At 45.7% G+C, this 16,245-nt stretch overlaps 1 protein-coding gene and 1 long non-coding RNA gene across 25 annotated transcripts in view; one reads left to right on the forward strand and one right to left on the reverse strand.

The window, feature by feature from the left end:
• Positions 1-7,213, forward strand: part of LOC114901526 — a 34,351-nt gene extending 27,138 nt beyond the window's left edge. For 15 of the 17 annotated variants that reach the window (XR_003795194.1, XR_003795196.1, XR_003795205.1 and 12 more), the window contains 2 exons: positions 496-573; positions 6,335-7,213. This is a non-coding gene — a long non-coding RNA (uncharacterized LOC114901526). Of the gene's footprint in view, positions 1-495; positions 574-4,868; positions 5,508-6,334 lie in introns of those variants that run through there. The other 2 variants (XR_003795200.1, XR_003795201.1) reach the window with 2 other exon arrangements.
• The window catches only part of PAXIP1 (PAX interacting protein 1), a 47,701-nt gene that overhangs the window by 2,700 nt on the left and 28,756 nt on the right, over positions 1-16,245 (reverse strand). For all 8 annotated transcript variants that reach the window (XM_029233333.1, XM_029233335.1, XM_029233332.1 and 5 more), the window contains 8 exons: positions 12,102-12,197; positions 11,033-11,170; positions 10,285-10,406; positions 9,687-9,871; positions 8,525-8,568; positions 7,249-7,319; positions 6,061-6,163; positions 4,835-5,003 (listed from right to left, as the gene is read on the reverse strand). In XM_029233333.1, coding sequence (XP_029089166.1) covers positions 4,835-5,003; positions 6,061-6,163; positions 7,249-7,319; positions 8,525-8,568; positions 9,687-9,871; positions 10,285-10,406; positions 11,033-11,170; positions 12,102-12,197 — 928 coding nt within the window. The remainder of the gene's footprint in view (positions 1-4,834; positions 5,004-6,060; positions 6,164-7,248; positions 7,320-8,524; positions 8,569-9,686; positions 9,872-10,284; positions 10,407-11,032; positions 11,171-12,101; positions 12,198-16,245) is intronic.

A 16,245-nucleotide genomic window follows, 5' to 3' on the forward strand; every position in this document is an offset into this window, starting at 1 on the left:
AGGTAAAGATCACAAAATATTTTAATCTTCTTATGAAATACATCTCGTTCAGAAAATCATTTCTTCTTCATTTCATCATAATAACCAAACTGTGTAACACAGCCCAAAGCAGGGAGAGTCTAGGGTCAGGGTCAGTCGGATGACAGGCCATATACTTTTGAGACATGCCCTTCTGTTTTTGAAACAATGCCTTAAAAATGTAAAAACCATTCTGAGCTCAAGGACCACTGGGCAAGAGCAATCATGTCACTAAAGAAACGCTGAAATTTAACAACTGCTAGAAATACAAAATGGATCAGCCATCAGCAGATAAGGCACTATACTGGTTTAGGTGGAAGACGATAAGAATTTCTAAAAAGATGATGAATTAAAAAATGCACAAAAATGTACTGTCATGCATGAAGTGATGATATATTTGTTTTGTTTTAAATATTTATTTATTTAGGGTGTGCCAGGTCTTAGCTGCAGCATGCAGGATCTTTTTTTTTTTTGTAGGGATCGCACCTGGGCCCCCTGCATTGGGAGCACGGAGTCTTAACCACTGGACCACCAGGGAAGTCCCACATTTGAAATGTAAGTGTCCATGGCAAAATCAAGGTTGATATGCCTTCTGGAGAGCTATGAGGGAGTGCCAAGAAGTAGTTAATATTTATGATAAGAGACGATGACACTGAAATATAACGAAGTAGCTAAAACAATCCTGTCCCAGAGGAGATGCTGACATTTTGGTTTTCTAAAAGAAGCGGCAGAGTTACATTAACTTGCTAAGAATCCGTAGAAACAGTCAACCTGAAAATTAAACTTTTCACAGCAGCACAGAGGACGTGCGTCTTCCAGAAAGAGATTATAGAGTTTGAGACACCAATTTTATAAATTAAATACAAAATTCCGAAACTATCCCTACCACTTCTTGAACAATCCAGTTTTAAAGCTGTCAGGCCCGAGGGCGTCAGAGCCCAGTGAGAGAGGGGCTGCACTGCAGGGGCAGTGGCGGTCCACGTGCTACTGACCACACACGGTGCAGCTTAGCAAGTAAGTTAACAAGCTCATTAGGACACTGGAAGCCGGACTTCTCACTGTTGTTGGAGAAAGGATTACAGACGGAGGGAGGGAGGAAATGAGGACGAACCGCATGGTGGCAGACTGGCATTGGCATCGGACAGACAGACACAGGAAGAGGGTTCAGGAGCAACACCCCAGGGCCACGAGCACTGTCCGTCCACTCCCAGGTTTACACTGAAAGGACTTGGGGATCCTTGGGAAAATGCTGGTGTGGAACCAGGGCAGAGAAGCATTAAGATGAGCCCAGAACATTCTTGTTTTGCCAAAAGCTACCACGTGGTCAACCCGACAGGAGAGGTGGACAGGACACGGAAGCCAGCCTGAGTGGCAATCCCTGGTCACAGTGGGGACGATGTGAGGGTCAGTGACAACAAGACGGTAACAAGGAGACAGAAAGGAGCCCGTGTGGGGAAATAAGGGAATAAATCAGAAGTCTGACAGGGAACAGCAGTATCTGCGAAGTTTCAAAGTGCTTCCCATAAATGACTCGTCAAGAAGCCTGGCCGGCTTGCACCTGCGTCGAGGGACCACCGTGAAATCACCCGCAGGACGACAACCCTGCACTGTGCAGCCCCTGGCAGGCTGCGAGGTGGGGGAGACCGCAGCCATGTGATGGTCCCGCCACAGACGCCATCTGCCCACCCCCCTCGGGAGGAGACAGTACACACACCAGACGGAGGGCATTCTGTACAGTGACAGACCTAACTGACCAGACATCTTCAAGTGACAAGAACAGACGGGCTCTTCCCAGACTCAAGGAGACTACACGCAACGTGTGATTCAGAACTAGGTCCTTCTGCTCTAAGGGGTGATGCTGAGACAACGGGCGGATCTGAATGGGGATGAGGCAGCAGCCATGGATCGACGTTGATTTCCTGACTGTGGCCGTGTTGTGCCATCTACGAGAACGTCCTTGTTTGTCTGTCTGTAGGAAACACACATTGAGGTGTTGGGGTTAACAGAGCATTATTTGGGCAATGGACTCTCTAATGGATCAGGAAAGAGAAGCTATGTCTGTACTATATAGGCAACTGGGTGACTGATCGTTTCAAAAAAATTTTTTAAATTCAAAAGCCAAATGGGTTTTAAAAATATCCATAAAACGTTAAAAGATGGAAAAAAGTAAGAAATGAATCAGAATGCAGAATTTCAGATACTGCCAGAACTAATACCCTAGGGTTAGTATTCTTCTTGAGAAATTTCAGGAACAACCTCAAAATGTAAACTTTTGGCAAAACAAAATGTCTCAAGTCTGTATTAAAAGTAAATGACTAGGGGCTTCCCTGGTGGCGCAGTGGTTGAGAGTCCGCCTGCTGATGCAGGGGACACAGGTTCGTGCCCCGGTCCGGGAAGATCCCACGTGCCGCGGAGTGGCTGGGCCCGTGAGCCATGGCCGCTGAGCCTGCGCGTCCGGAGCCTGTGCTCCGCAACGGGAGAGGCCCCAACAGTGAGAGGCCTGCGTACCGCAAAAAAAAAACAACAAAAAAGAAGTAAATGACTAGTGGATATCATATAAATGATTTTAAAGTTTATATGACAACACAAAAGACACAGCACAGCCAAACACAAAACTAAAACTCCTGAACTCCTAAAAAGGTAACAAGAGAAAACCAAGATGGCTTTAGGTACAGCAATGACTAGATACAAAACCAAAGGCATGATCCACGGAAGAAATAACTGACAACCTGGACTTCATTAAAGTCGAACACTTCCACTCTGTCAAAGACAATGTCAAGAGAATGAGAAGACAGACTGGGAGAAAATATTCGCAAAAGATGCATCTGATGAGGACTGTTTGTTACCCAAAATATACAAAGAACTCTCAAAACTCAACAATAAGAGAACCCAGTTAGAAAATGGACAAAAGATCTGAACAGATGCACGACCACAGAAGATATACAGATAGCAAATAAACACATGAGAAGACGCTTAACATGGTATGTCATCAGGGAAATGCAAATTAAAACAAAAATGAGGTACCACCACACAACTCTTAAAACGGTCAGAAAAACTGACAACACCAAATGCCGGCGAGGATGTGGGGCAACAGGAAGTCTGCTGATGGAACGCAAACTGGTACCAGCGCTTTGGGAGACGGTTTGATGGTTTCTTACAAAACTAAACCTACTCTCATATGATTCAGCAATCGCACTGCTTGGTATTTAGCCAAACGAGTTGAAAACTTACATCCACACAAAAGCTGCACACAGAACACAGCTTTACTTGTAAATTGCCAAAACTTGGAAGCAACCAAGATGCCCTTCAGTAGGCGAGAGGATAAATAAACAGGTCCGTCCAGACGGTGGGATAGTCTTTGGTGCTAAAAAGAAATGAGCTAAGAAGACACAGAGGAAACATAAATGAACGTGACTAAGAAGCCAACGTGAAAGGGCTGCATCCTGTGCAATTCCAACTATATGACAATCAGAAAAGTTAAGAAATCCTGATTTTGAGGGATCAAATATGAAGTGTGTTTGACTATTCAATGTTGAATATTAAATGTTTATAATAAGACCAGAACCACCTTATAAACCCTCAGAAGTCAACACAGCAAACATTAATGAGGCCATAAAGAAATGAAAGTCAGCTAAAACTGCCTATCAAATACGAACTGTTATAACTTTCATAAACAGATAAAAAATGTTTGTTTTCGCAGACTGGTAAGCTTGATAAATTAAGCAGCTCAAATTTCAGTTAAAGAACAGACTCCCTCATTCTGAACTTTATAGCTCATACAATTGAGAGCTTATCTACGTTTTTCTTCTTCTGCCTGCATTGTTATTTATATTTCACTAGTATCTTCTAAGAAAAAAATTTCTAAAATCTCAACTGAAAATTTCTAAACACTACATAATACAGTTGAACCTAGTTATTTGTGGATTTCGTATTTGTGAATATGCCCACTCGGTACAATTTATTTGTAACCTCAAAACCAGCGTCTGTGGTGCTTTGCAGTTCTCTGTGGACGTGGCAGAGCTGCCCACGCGGCGCTTCCCGCTGGGGCCGACACGGCGGCGCTCGCCCTGGTTCAGCTTGTTCTGAGAACAAGGGTCCTTCCGTGGTCCACTTAGTGCTACTTTCTTCACATTTCTGTGCTTCTGTCAGTGATTTTTGCTGTTTGATCGGCCTATAAGATAAGCACAGTGCTGTCCAGTGCCCTGAGGGCAACGGGCTGTGATGTGCCCTCACAGAGGAAAACACACGTGAGACGAAGCTGCAAATCTATTCCGCAGAGAAAAGTCACTTGGAATCATATTCGCTCTGCGCTGAGTAGCAAGGCTCTAAAAACACTTGGGTGTACTGACGCATCTAAGAAAAAACCTATCTCTAAGTGTCACTGCCAGTAACAGGATTTCACTTTCGGTGCCCTGGACAGTGGGAGACGGGCAAGGGAGGGACACGCTGACCCTCCCACCTGCCCGGACGTTGCCGGGCTCCCCGCCGGGCGCTGTACTGCACGTGGAATCTCATCCGACAGCCAGCGTTCCAAACAAAATACACTCACATCAGGAAACAACATGGCAGGGATGCAGAGCTTATTCTTCCCCCAATACCTTCCAAAAACCTCTATATTTCATGGTAAAATGCAAAGATATCGATCAAGTGAGTGACTGGAACATGGAATAAGTTTATGAATTTACATGGATAAATAACAAAGAGTTAACAAATGAACTAGATGTTTGCTGGGATGAAAATGGAGATAATGCCAAATTAAAAGGGTTTTTTCTTGAAGTAATAACAAGTTCACTGAGGTACAGATGCTGCTACTCACCAATGAACTTCTGACACTTGAAACACTCCTCCAGCCACTCCGGAGTCACGATGTGCTTCACCACGGAGATGGCCGTCAGGAACTTCACGGTGCGCGTCACCTTGCTGGAGATGAGGTGGGTGCACTTCTGTGCAGACTCGGCGACCTCCCCACCAAGAATGTAGAGCTTCTGGGGGTCACGAACACAGACCAGAGGTGAGAGCTAGGCCTACAGAGCTGCACACGGCCTGGGACGCGTCTAAGACTACGAACAGAGTCCTCGGCCACGGAAAATGGTGCACCTGGTAAAACCAAACCCACGCCACTGTAGGAGGAAAGTGAAAACTAGGATTGACAATGTACATTTCCCTAATCAATGCTGTGCAGATCAGGGTTAAGGATTAAATACGACATCCCTATAAATAAGTAAAATTCTGAAAACAACGCAGCTCATTTCATAAGGCGCAAATCTGCCCAGGCTTTCTAAGCTGAAATGAGTGTTACTGAGGCACGTTAAAATACTGTCTCTATTTTAAGAAATGATGACCTAAGAATTGACTGAGAAGACATAAACATATAAAAGATGATCTCTTTAACTATACTCAATTTTAAAAGTAAAGAAAATAAATTATACTAAACATAGAGTAGCATTTATAATTGTTTCTTTTCCTTAAAAAAAAAAAAAAAAGTAAAACGTCTGAATCCATGTAACAGAGGTCAACTCCTACTCTTAGCCATCGCCCTCCCCGTCCCCAAAATAACAAAACAAAATCCCATAATCCCTCCTGGTGTTACTTCCAAGAAGCTTATTTATCTAAATACACAAATACACCACCGCCCCTTGGGCCTACCCTCCTACCCAAGAAAACAAGTCTTGAAAGACTGTGGATTCAATCAGAAAACCTGAAGAGGCACAGCTCCTCTTTTAAGCTAATGTCTTTATGAAAATGATGTCCGTGGGCTTGCTGATCATGTTCGCGTGATTATAGAAATGGTTCTCGGTCTGCTCACCTCAATCGTTTTTCTCCTAATGAGAAAATGAGTAAGTGTGAAGCAGTAGCAAGAATGAGGCAGGAAGTCAATGATGAGGTAATGACGACACACAGTTTATAGATACACACTGTAAACACTTATAATACGATATTCCTGATTAAATGTTAGTTTAATTAGACTGCCAGCCTCAAGCAAATATAAACAGAAAGGAACATTCCTAAAAATCCTTACGCAAAATAGAATTAAAGTTTCACCTTAATATACTGTTGAACTTGAACAGGCTCAAATCCAGTGAAAAGCACAAAAGGGGTCAATTCTGGTGTTAGCTTCTTAGTGGGAGGTGGTATATCTTCAATTCTATAAAATACACATAGGAAAGACCGCCTATTATTTACTTAAAAATGTTCTTTAGCAAAGAAGGGATTTTAATAGCTTTAACAAGCTTTAAGTGTGTGTGGTGGTCTTTCCTTAAAGGGAGAATACAATGACTTACCTGCTCTTTTTTTCTTTCCCACCATTCACACACAGGCACCCCCAAAAGGCCTCCGTGTGGCACCTCCAAGGGAAGCAGCCAATCAACGCTCCACTTCATCAGCAGCCCCGCCCCCGCCCTCACTGGCCTTGCTGGTCCTGAAGAGCGGGAGGCCCCCCCACCCCAGGCTCTAGTCCTGTGTCTTCCACCTGCCCCGTCTCAACCCAGAAGGCACAGAACAAAGCTGTTTGACTCAAGCACACATTTTAAATTAAACCTCAGTCTTTTTCATTTCCTTAAATTTTCTCAAATCCTATTTTTAGCTTATATTTGAGACAGTCTATTCAATTAAGAAAAACTTATTTGTGGCATTTTAATGAAATATATAATCACATAATTAGGCTTTCACTAAAAAATCCAATCATTCCCAGACTGTATGGATGTGGGGAATGGCAGGAGGGAGAGCTGAGGGGCAGGGAAGAGAGGAAGCCCCTCGCTGAGCACGGCCTGGAGGGCCTCTGGGTTCTAACGGAGCCACCGGCTTCTCTTTACCAGGTGAGACCAGCGCAGGTCTGCACACAGCCACCCCCTGCCGACCCGCCGGGTCAGGGGTCGGGACGCAGGCTCCCGGGCCCACACCCAGGACGCCTGGAGCGGGTTCCAGTCCCCCACCCCCGTTCCACCACAGCAGCTCACCGGGGGTTCTGGCGGCGGTTCTGGTTAAAGGAGAAGATTCAACTGTTTTTTTAATAAGAGAGGAAAAAACACTGGCTATTCCCTGTTTATCTCCAGCAATGAAATGAGACGTGCCACGATAAAGCTGTGACGCAATCAGCAAATCCTTCCAAATCCTATTCACTGGGAACATTTCAGGGAACTTTCCCAACTGCCACCATTTTCTAAAACAAACCTGTAAAAGCTCATCAACCATTAAAAGAAAAGAAAAGAAAAAAAAGGCGATTCTTCGTACCTGGCTCTTTTGGAAGAGGGCTGGGTATTGGTTGCTTCATTCTGCTTCAGTTTGGGAGGCAGTCGTACACCCTGTGATTAAAATATGATTTACTTTAATCAGTCTCCCCAGTAATACAGTCGCTTCCGAGAGCTTTCCACCTACCCCACTGCGTACGAGACACACGCACCCACCACCACGCCTCACCAGCCGAGAGACAGACACACGCGAGCCTTCCAGGGAAGCCCTGGGCTGCTGCCCTCATTATTCACCAGACCCAGCAGTTCTTTAAAACGTCTTCACCCCTCTCTCTGTTCACGTTACGGATTTAATCCTCAACCTTGAACTTTTCAGAACACTTTTCACTTCAAATATTTTGTCTTGTGTCCCAGTTTGGAATTTGGAAAACACACTCATTGCAACTACACGCCCAAAAAGAGACTCTTCCTGAACTGAGATGTCACCCACGAGGGTTCAGGACGATCAGGTCACAGCGCTCTGGAGGGCGGGGCAAGGTGCTGAAGGCCGCTCCGGTCCCCAGGTGCGGGGCGCCCACGTTCCTGGAACCAGCTGGAGCCCCTGACCTGCGGAGACGCTGAGCCGAAGGGCAGGGGGAGGCCGGTGCCCCTGGAGGAACCCCTGAGTCAGCCTTCACCCTTGCCTCACCTCTATGCAGACCTTCGTCCACAAATACACTTTCTCTCTGTTTCACTACTTGAAGCAATGACCTCTCAACCTGAGATGACAGTGTAGATGCCCCACCCCACCCCCCGCACTTGTTTCGTTAACAACCAACTGCTGGCCTTCAGGTCCAGAACGGTCCCTCCTGAAGGTACCCTATCAGAGCTCAGCCAGCGGGCTGGAACCCCACCTGGGACATGCGGGAACAGTCCCATCACGGTGAGGTCCGGGCTCCTGCAGAGTGAGCTGTGGGTCCAGGGCTACTGCACTAACGCCTCAGCTCTTGCCTCCCTGACCCTATGGAAACACGTCCGTCATCTTACTTACTCAGCTCTCCGATTCTTTAAGCAATCGTATAGCTCTTTGAAGCGATAATGTTCCTAACGTGTATAAATATGAATAACTGACAAATATGAATAACTGACAATATCATCAATTAAGAAAAAAAAAGATGCAGGGTATACTAAACAGCTACGACAGGCGAGAAGATACAGCCCTCATTTGTTATGGTGACAAACTACTAAAAGAATTCTTAATTCACAGATACAAATGTATCCCTCCTGCATGTGTATAATACACAGTTAACAGCCAAAGTAAGGTTATGAGCTTGACATACCATCAGCAACTCTGCTGACACTTTCAACGGAACTCTCCAAGCATCTAAAGAGAGAAACGGGTTACTTTTCAGATATACTGTGTAAATAGATAAGCCGTGTTACAAAAGCCTTTTCATGACACATACACACACTACTATACATGAAACAGATAACTAACAAGGACCTACTGTAGAGCACAGGGAACTCTACTCAATGCTCTGCAATGACCTACATGGGAAAAGAATCTTAAAAAAAAAAGAATAGATACACATGTATGTAAAACTGATTCACTTTGCTGTACACCTGAAACTTACACAACACTGTAAATCAACTATCCTCCAATTAAAAAAAAAAAAAGGAAGTGTATCGTCAACAACAAAAACACAAAAAGCCCTTTCAGGAGCAGGTAATCCTGGACACAGGGTGGCTTGGCGGACAACCTTTAATAAGGGGAAAATGTGAGGACTGTTACTAAGCGGCTGCAGTGATGGGCAGGCACAGCAGAGGCTGCCCACCCCGCGTGTGCTGTCCCCCCGGCCAGTTCTGGGAGCCACACGGTCCGGCTTCTAAGAAACCGACTGCGAAGAGGGGGCTGACACCAAGGACCACAGCGCGCCGGGCGGCGACCGAGGGTGCGTGTCCACTGAGGACGAGGTGACGTCACACCAGCAGGTGCGTCACAGGGGAGCAAGCAGACCACAGCTCAAAATGAAGACGAGCTTTCTCGTGACTGAAGCCATTCAAACTGGAACTTAACAGGCTCCTTTGAGAGACAGCACATTAACGCAGCGTTCGAATTGAACGCCCGTTTTCTGGAGTACCGTTCAGTTCAGTGAATGCAGTAACGTTAAGCGCTGTAGTGTGTACAGTCGGGGTAGTGATCCTTCCACCAGTTTTGCGCAGCTGAAGGGGAGGTGGGCTACGGCTCACGGGGCGCCTTGGACAGACCAGAGCCGGCTTGAGACAAGATCAGCAGGCTTCTGCACGTTCCTTCTACCTCTGAGAGTCCATTTAGAAAAAGCAAACCAAAGCACACAGCAACAAAAACTCCTGGGCAGAGTGCAGACGAAGACAGTGTGGCAAGGAAACGGGAAATGAAATCAGAACGATGAGAGGGCCGAAGCCGAGACAGGCGGTGCTTAGTACGCAAGCTGGCGGCAACGTGGAACCGGCCCCGCTTACCCAGAAGGTTTGAGACCAAGTGCGGAGCCGGGGCGAAGGGGTCCTGCAGGCTGAAGGTGGTGTAGCGGCCGTACTGAATCTGCCGCAGGGCCTCCAAGTTCCCCAGGAGGATGTCTCCCAGCCACTGGGCGTTCACGCACGGGATCCTCCACTCCTTGGCTTTCTCGTACTTTAAACCAGTTGGTCTTTTTTTTTTGAAGAGAAAACACATTTATTAAATGTTAGAGTTCTGTGTTCAAATTTATATTTATATTCAACAAAGCCAGTCCACATTTTCTCACACTAGAAACGGCAGGGATGTTTCTGTAGAGCCGACCCTGGCTGGTAAGGAAGCGCACACATGGGTCACGAGATCATCGCTAGGCCTACCGTTACCTTACTGCTGTTACCCGGGCTAAACTGCATCTCGTTAATTCATCTAATTTAATTCTTCTGCTAGCATTACGATAAGTATCGTTGCTATCCTGTTAACAGACTTTGATGTTCACACCCTAATTTCCGTCACGAAACTGTGGCATGTTAAGAAACACAGAAGTGCTGAAACAGGCACTACAGTGTGTAAACTGAAGACTAGGTGCGGCTTCAGAACCGTGCTTACTCTTTACAGACGAGAACCGTGTTGCTGCGGCAGAGGTAGCCTGTGTACTTGGCACCTGCCAAGTAAGCCATTAACTTCAGGTCATCCCTGTCGCTGTCAACGAATCCAGTCACAGAAATAATCTAAGGAAAAAGAGCAAGTAAGGCCAAAACATAACGACAATTTAACCCAGTTAATAAAACTTTCTTCTACATTTTCCTTGTTTTATAGACACGTGTTTCCATTCCCTCTTTGGCATCACAAGAGGCATCTGGTGACATCATCTCTAAGAATGTCAAAACCAGAACTTTGTTAATGATGAAAATGTTACACACACAGCCAGCAAGGGGATGGAAAAGAAACCTACCAAGTATGGGAAAACCATTTTTGTGTTACTACGACACCGTTCAGATAATCTTAACGAAGCTATTGTATTAAGCATGTAAATATTAGTTCTTCTTACTGATCCCAGTTTTGAGCTCAGCTAAGTGGGAGAACCCACAAGTGATAACGTCTGGCCAACAGCAGCCACTTCTGGCGTGAGTCGCTTGCTTTATTTCAGGAATTTATGAAACGGTGTCAGAGACTTAGGAGAGTCAATGAAACAGTGACTCCGTGCAGAAGCCGCGACTGTTACAGGAGAACAGAAGGAAGTGAGATGCCCATCGCGCTCGGCACCGGCCACCGGGCCGTTCGGCCCACGGAGGACACGGGAGCAGACGACCCCCCCCCCCCCCCCCCCCGGCAGAGGAGGAGGGGCGAGCCTTACATGCTGGGAGCACGGCCTCCCCCCGGGCGGGAAGGCCACGGGGAAGTGCAGGGCCCGATGGGGCGGCACGAGCCGCTTCTTCTTCAGCACCGCGTTCAGCCAGTGCGCCGTGACACACCTCTTCCTCTCCTTCACCGCCTGCAAACGCAAGAGCACGGGCTGGTCTCGGGGGCTTTCACTGCAGGCTAAACACAGACTATAAGGCTGGACAGCTAACAAGGCCACCTTTAATGGGAGTCCTATAAATAAAGGAATTTCACGAGCTTGGCACTCAGTTTACTGAAGTCATGAACTGCAACGGTGTTGCAGGTTAATTTTAACACACCCCGAAAACACTACCGGCCACCCAAGAACGAGAGCCGACCACGGGGGGAAGAGCTACACGTCTGACAACCTGGAAATAACTTCAGTCACGGAAGGAGACGACATTTTCTGATCATCAAAATTAAAACCGCCCCATGAGAACACAGAGGGCCCCGCACACAAGTCACGAAAGAATGCAACTGCTCACCTAAAAGTAAGCACAGAGCACCTCCCCACAGGCACCACTACCTGCTCTGTAACAGGGGTTCCTTAGAGGCCGTGTGTCACACACACTGACACCCGTCTGTCTACAAATAACATTTTTAAGAAAAGAGAAGAAATGAACTTTCAGGGGATGAGAGCAGGTAATACTGAGGAGGAAGCGTCTGCTCTGCAGGAGGACAGAAGCTTGGAGAGCTGACCGGGTCAGGCCTGCATACGAATCCCCCAACAGTTAAGAAATCCTGCTTCCGGCCGCTCTTCATTCAGTGTGGCCCTGGACTGGAGCGGAAGGCCGTCTACCCTCCCCTAGCACCACCTGGGATGTCCCCTTCTCCATTCCTCACAGACAGAAAGGCCTGGTGGCCACAGAGGTATCTATCTAACCCACCAAAGATCGAGGAGAATTAGCAAGAAGCAATTTTCTATTTTCAGAGGTAGAAAAAAGTCCTTTCCAAACACGATCATCACTAGAGTCACTTAGAACGCTAACACTGTCCAGAGAAAGGGACAGACTCGGTTCCATCGCAGCTGAGCCCCCACTCACCTGTGCGAACAGCCCGCTCACTTGACTCTCACAGAGCAGGTGTGTGCAGCGGCTCGAGAACGTGGGGTCCACAGCACCTCCGTGCGCCTGGATTATCTAGACACGCACAAGACCCAGAGTCACAGTCAACCTCCAGCGCTCAGGGGAAGCGGGAATTGTAATTTCAAATAAGATGGCTACTAAAAGAATCCATTACACATTTTCATCGTCTAGTTCCCCAAAAGTAGAAAAGATGTTATCGGCTATATCTACGGACTTTTCCACCCTGCACTGTACAATAAAAATGAACTTTAACACCATTCTATCTGAATTTCCAAAGGAAAAGTGGAATGCTCTTTCTAAAACAGGGTTTCTCAACTGGGCACTACGGACGTTTTACACCAGCTGACTGAGCCGCAGGGGGGGATCCTGAGCATCTCAGGGGGCCGGCAGCCCCCTGACCTCTCCCCGAGACGCCAATAACACTCCCCCAGCTGCGACAGTGAAAAATGTTTCAGACACTGCCAATCGTCCCCCGGGGCTAGAATCACTGCTTTTAAGAAACTTTATTCTAAAAGGGGGGAAAAAAACAAAACAAAAAAAAGGTCAAAATGAAGTCTGTGAACACCAGAAAATTATTTTTTAAAACAGATTCAGTTTTTTGGGGTGAGGGGACTGTCCCGTACCTCGACGGCAGTGGTTACATGGTTGTGTGGCACTAAGGGGAACTGGTCAAAACTTAAAACGCTGTATACCGAAAGAGCGAGAACTTTATATGTTAAAAAGGCCTGCCCCACAAAACAATTCCATTTCATTTACAACTTTAAAATTTTTTATTAAAAAAATGTTTTTTAAACTGGAGTCTAGTTGACTTACAACGTGGCGTTAGTTTCAGGTGCACAGCACAATGATGCAGTTACACACACACACACACACACACACACACACAAATCCTTTTCTTAAAATATTCTTTCCCGTTACGGTTCATCACAGGATGTTGAACGCAGCTCCCTGTGCGCTACAGCAGGACCCTGCCGCCTGTCCGTTCTCTGCGCTCTCGCTTACGCCTGCTGACCTCACACTCCCTCCCACTCCATCCGCCCCGCAACCCGCTGCTTCTGGGCGACCACAAGTCTGTTCTCTGTGTTCATGGGTCTGCTTCTGTTTTGTAGATAGATTCGTTTGTGTAGCATTTTAGATTCCACATCTAAGTGACATCATATGGTATCTGTCTTTCTCTGTCTGGCTTACTTCACTCGGTATGATCATCTCTAGGTCCACCCATGTTGCTGCAAACGGCATTATTTCATTCCTTCTTATGGCTGAGTAATGTTCCGTTGTAGGTATGTGCCACGTCTTCCTTATCCATTCATCTGTCGACGGACATTTAGGTTGCTCCCACGTCTTGGCTACTGTGAATAGTGCTATGAACACAGGGGTGCGTCTTTTTGAATTATACTTTTGTCTAGGTTTATGCCCAGCAGTGGGACTGCTGGATCACACAGTAGTTCTAGTTTTAGCTTTTTGAGGAACCTCCATGCTGTTCTCCATAGTGGCTGCACCAACTTACATTCCCACCAGCAGTGTAGGAGGGTTCCCTTTACTCCACACCCTCTCCAGCATTTGTTATTTGTATTTGTTATTTTTAATGATGGCCGTTCTGACCTGTGTGAGGTGGTACCTCATGGTAGATTTGATTTGTATTTCTCTAATAATTCGTGATACTGAGCATCTTTTCGTGTGCCTATTGGCCATCTCTATGTCTACTTTAGAGAAATGTCTATTTTAGGTCCTCTACCCATTTTTCGACTGGTTGGTTTTTTGTGGTTGAGTTGTGTGAGGCTCTTTGTGTATTTTGGAAATTAAGCCCTTGGCACTTGCATCATTTGCAAAGATTTTCTCCCAGTCAGTAGGTTGCCCTTTCATTTTGTTTATGTCTCCTTTGCTGTGCAAAAGCTTGTAAGTTTGATCAGGTCCCATTTATTTATTTTTGCTTTTATTTCTACGGCCTTGGGAGACCGACCTAAGAAAACATTGGTATGACTTAAGTCAGAGAATGCTTTCCCTGTGTTCTCTTCTAGCAGTTTTACGGTGTCATGTCTTACACGTTTAAGTCTTTAAGCCATTTTGAGTTTATTTTTGTGTAGGTGTGAGGGTGTGTTCTAACTCCACTGATTGACATGCAGCTGTCCAGCTTTCCCAACACCACTTGCTGAAGAGCCTGTCTCTTCTCCATTGTATATTCTTGCCTCCTTTGTTGAAGATTAACTGACTGTAGGTGTGTGGATTTATTTCCGGGCACTCTATTGTGCCCATTGATCCACTGATCCATATGTCTGTTTTTGTGCCAGTACCACGCACTGTTTTGATTACTGTAGCTTTGTAGTATTGTCCGAAGTCTGGGAGGGTCATGGCTCCTGCTTTGTTCTTTTTCTTCAGGATTGCTTTGGCAATTCTGGGTCTTTTATGGTTCCATATAAATTTTAGGATTACTTGTTCTACTTGTGGAAAATGTCATGGGTAATTTGATAGGGGTGGCATTAAACCTGTAGATTGCTTTGGGTAGTATGGCCATTTTAACAATATTAGTTCTTCCCATCCAAGAGCATGGGATAGCTTTCCATTTCTTTCAGTCATCTTCAATTTCCTTTATTAATGTTTTATAGTTCTCAGCCTAGAAGTCTTTCACCTCCTTGGCCAGGTTTATTCCTAAGTATTTTATTTGGGGGAGTATGATTTTAAAAGGAACTGTTTTTTTTACATTCCCATTTTGATACTTCATTATTAGTTTAAAGAAATGCAACCGATTTCTGTATGTTGTATCCTCCTCCTACCTTGCTGAATTCATTTTTGTGTGTAGTCTTTAGGGTTTCCTGTATGTATCCATGTTATATGAATATAATGACAATTTTACCTCTTCCCGATCAATTCGGATACCTTTTTATTTCTTGTCTGACTGCTGTGGTTAGGACTTCCAAAACTATGTTGAATAGAAGAGGTGAAGTGGGCATCTTTGTCTTGTTCCAGATTTTAGCAGGAGGGCTTTCAGCTTTTCACTGTTGAGTATTGTATTGGCTGTGGGTTTGTCATAAATAGCTTTTATTATATTTTGGTCCCTCTATACCCACTCTGGTAAGAGATTTTATCATGAATGGGTGTTGAATTTCGTCAAATGCTTTTTCTGCATCTATTGAGATGATCATGTGGTTTTTGTCTTTTCTTTTGTTGATGTGCTGTATCACACTGATTGATCTGTGTCTGCTGAACCATCCTCATGAACGTGGGCTGAATCCCACTTGGTCATGGTGTTATCATCTATGTTTTGTTGGATTAGGTTTGCTAATACTTTGTTGAGCATTCCTGCATCCATCTATGTTCATCAAAGATACTGGCCTGTAATTTTCTTTGTTGGTAGCGTCTTTGTCTGGCTTTGGTATCAGGGTGATGGTGGCTTCACAGAAGGTCTTCGGGAGTGTTCCCTCCTCTTCAGTCTTTTGGAAGAGTCTGAGAAGGATTGGTGTAAGTTCTTCTTTGTATGTTCGGAAGCTCCCTTTCTGTCCCCGCTGATCTCCCTGACAGGGAGGGGCCTCCCAGGGTGCAGGAACCTTTCCTCTTTCACAGCTCCGTCCCAAGGGCGCAGGTCCCATCCTGATTCCTTTCTCTCTCTTTTTTTCTTTTTTCTTTTGTCCTACCTGGTTACGTGGAGATTTTCTCACCCCTTCGGAAGTCCGAGGTCCTCTGCCAGCGTTCAGTAGATACTGTGTGAGAGCCCTTTCCACATGTGCACGTATTTCTGACGCACCTGTGGAAGGGGGCGGAGCTCCACGTCGCTCTCCTCTGCCATCCTGACCCACTCCTCTCCATTTACTACTTTTAAAATTTGATTTTTACGTTGATTAAAGTGACGCATAAACATAGTTTAATAAGGCCCAGGACAAAACCAGCAGTTTGCTAGTACCCCATTCACTTTCCACCCCCCTAAGGCTGCCATATCCAGCTCTTTAACTCCTTCTGGTAATTATTAATATATTCTAACACATTCTATGCAATTTCTTTTTTAGCTTTAGATGTTATCTACCAGCCTCCTACTGTGGAGGCCACCTTCCCCCCAGAAACTAACACACACACACACACACACACACACACACACACACACACACACACA

Source organism: Monodon monoceros, unplaced genomic scaffold (assembly GCF_005190385.1).
Source record: "Monodon monoceros isolate NGI ecotype Baffin Bay Population unplaced genomic scaffold, NGI_Narwhal_1 Super_Scaffold_2, whole genome shotgun sequence".
Taxonomy (NCBI): Eukaryota; Metazoa; Chordata; class Mammalia; order Artiodactyla; family Monodontidae; genus Monodon; species Monodon monoceros.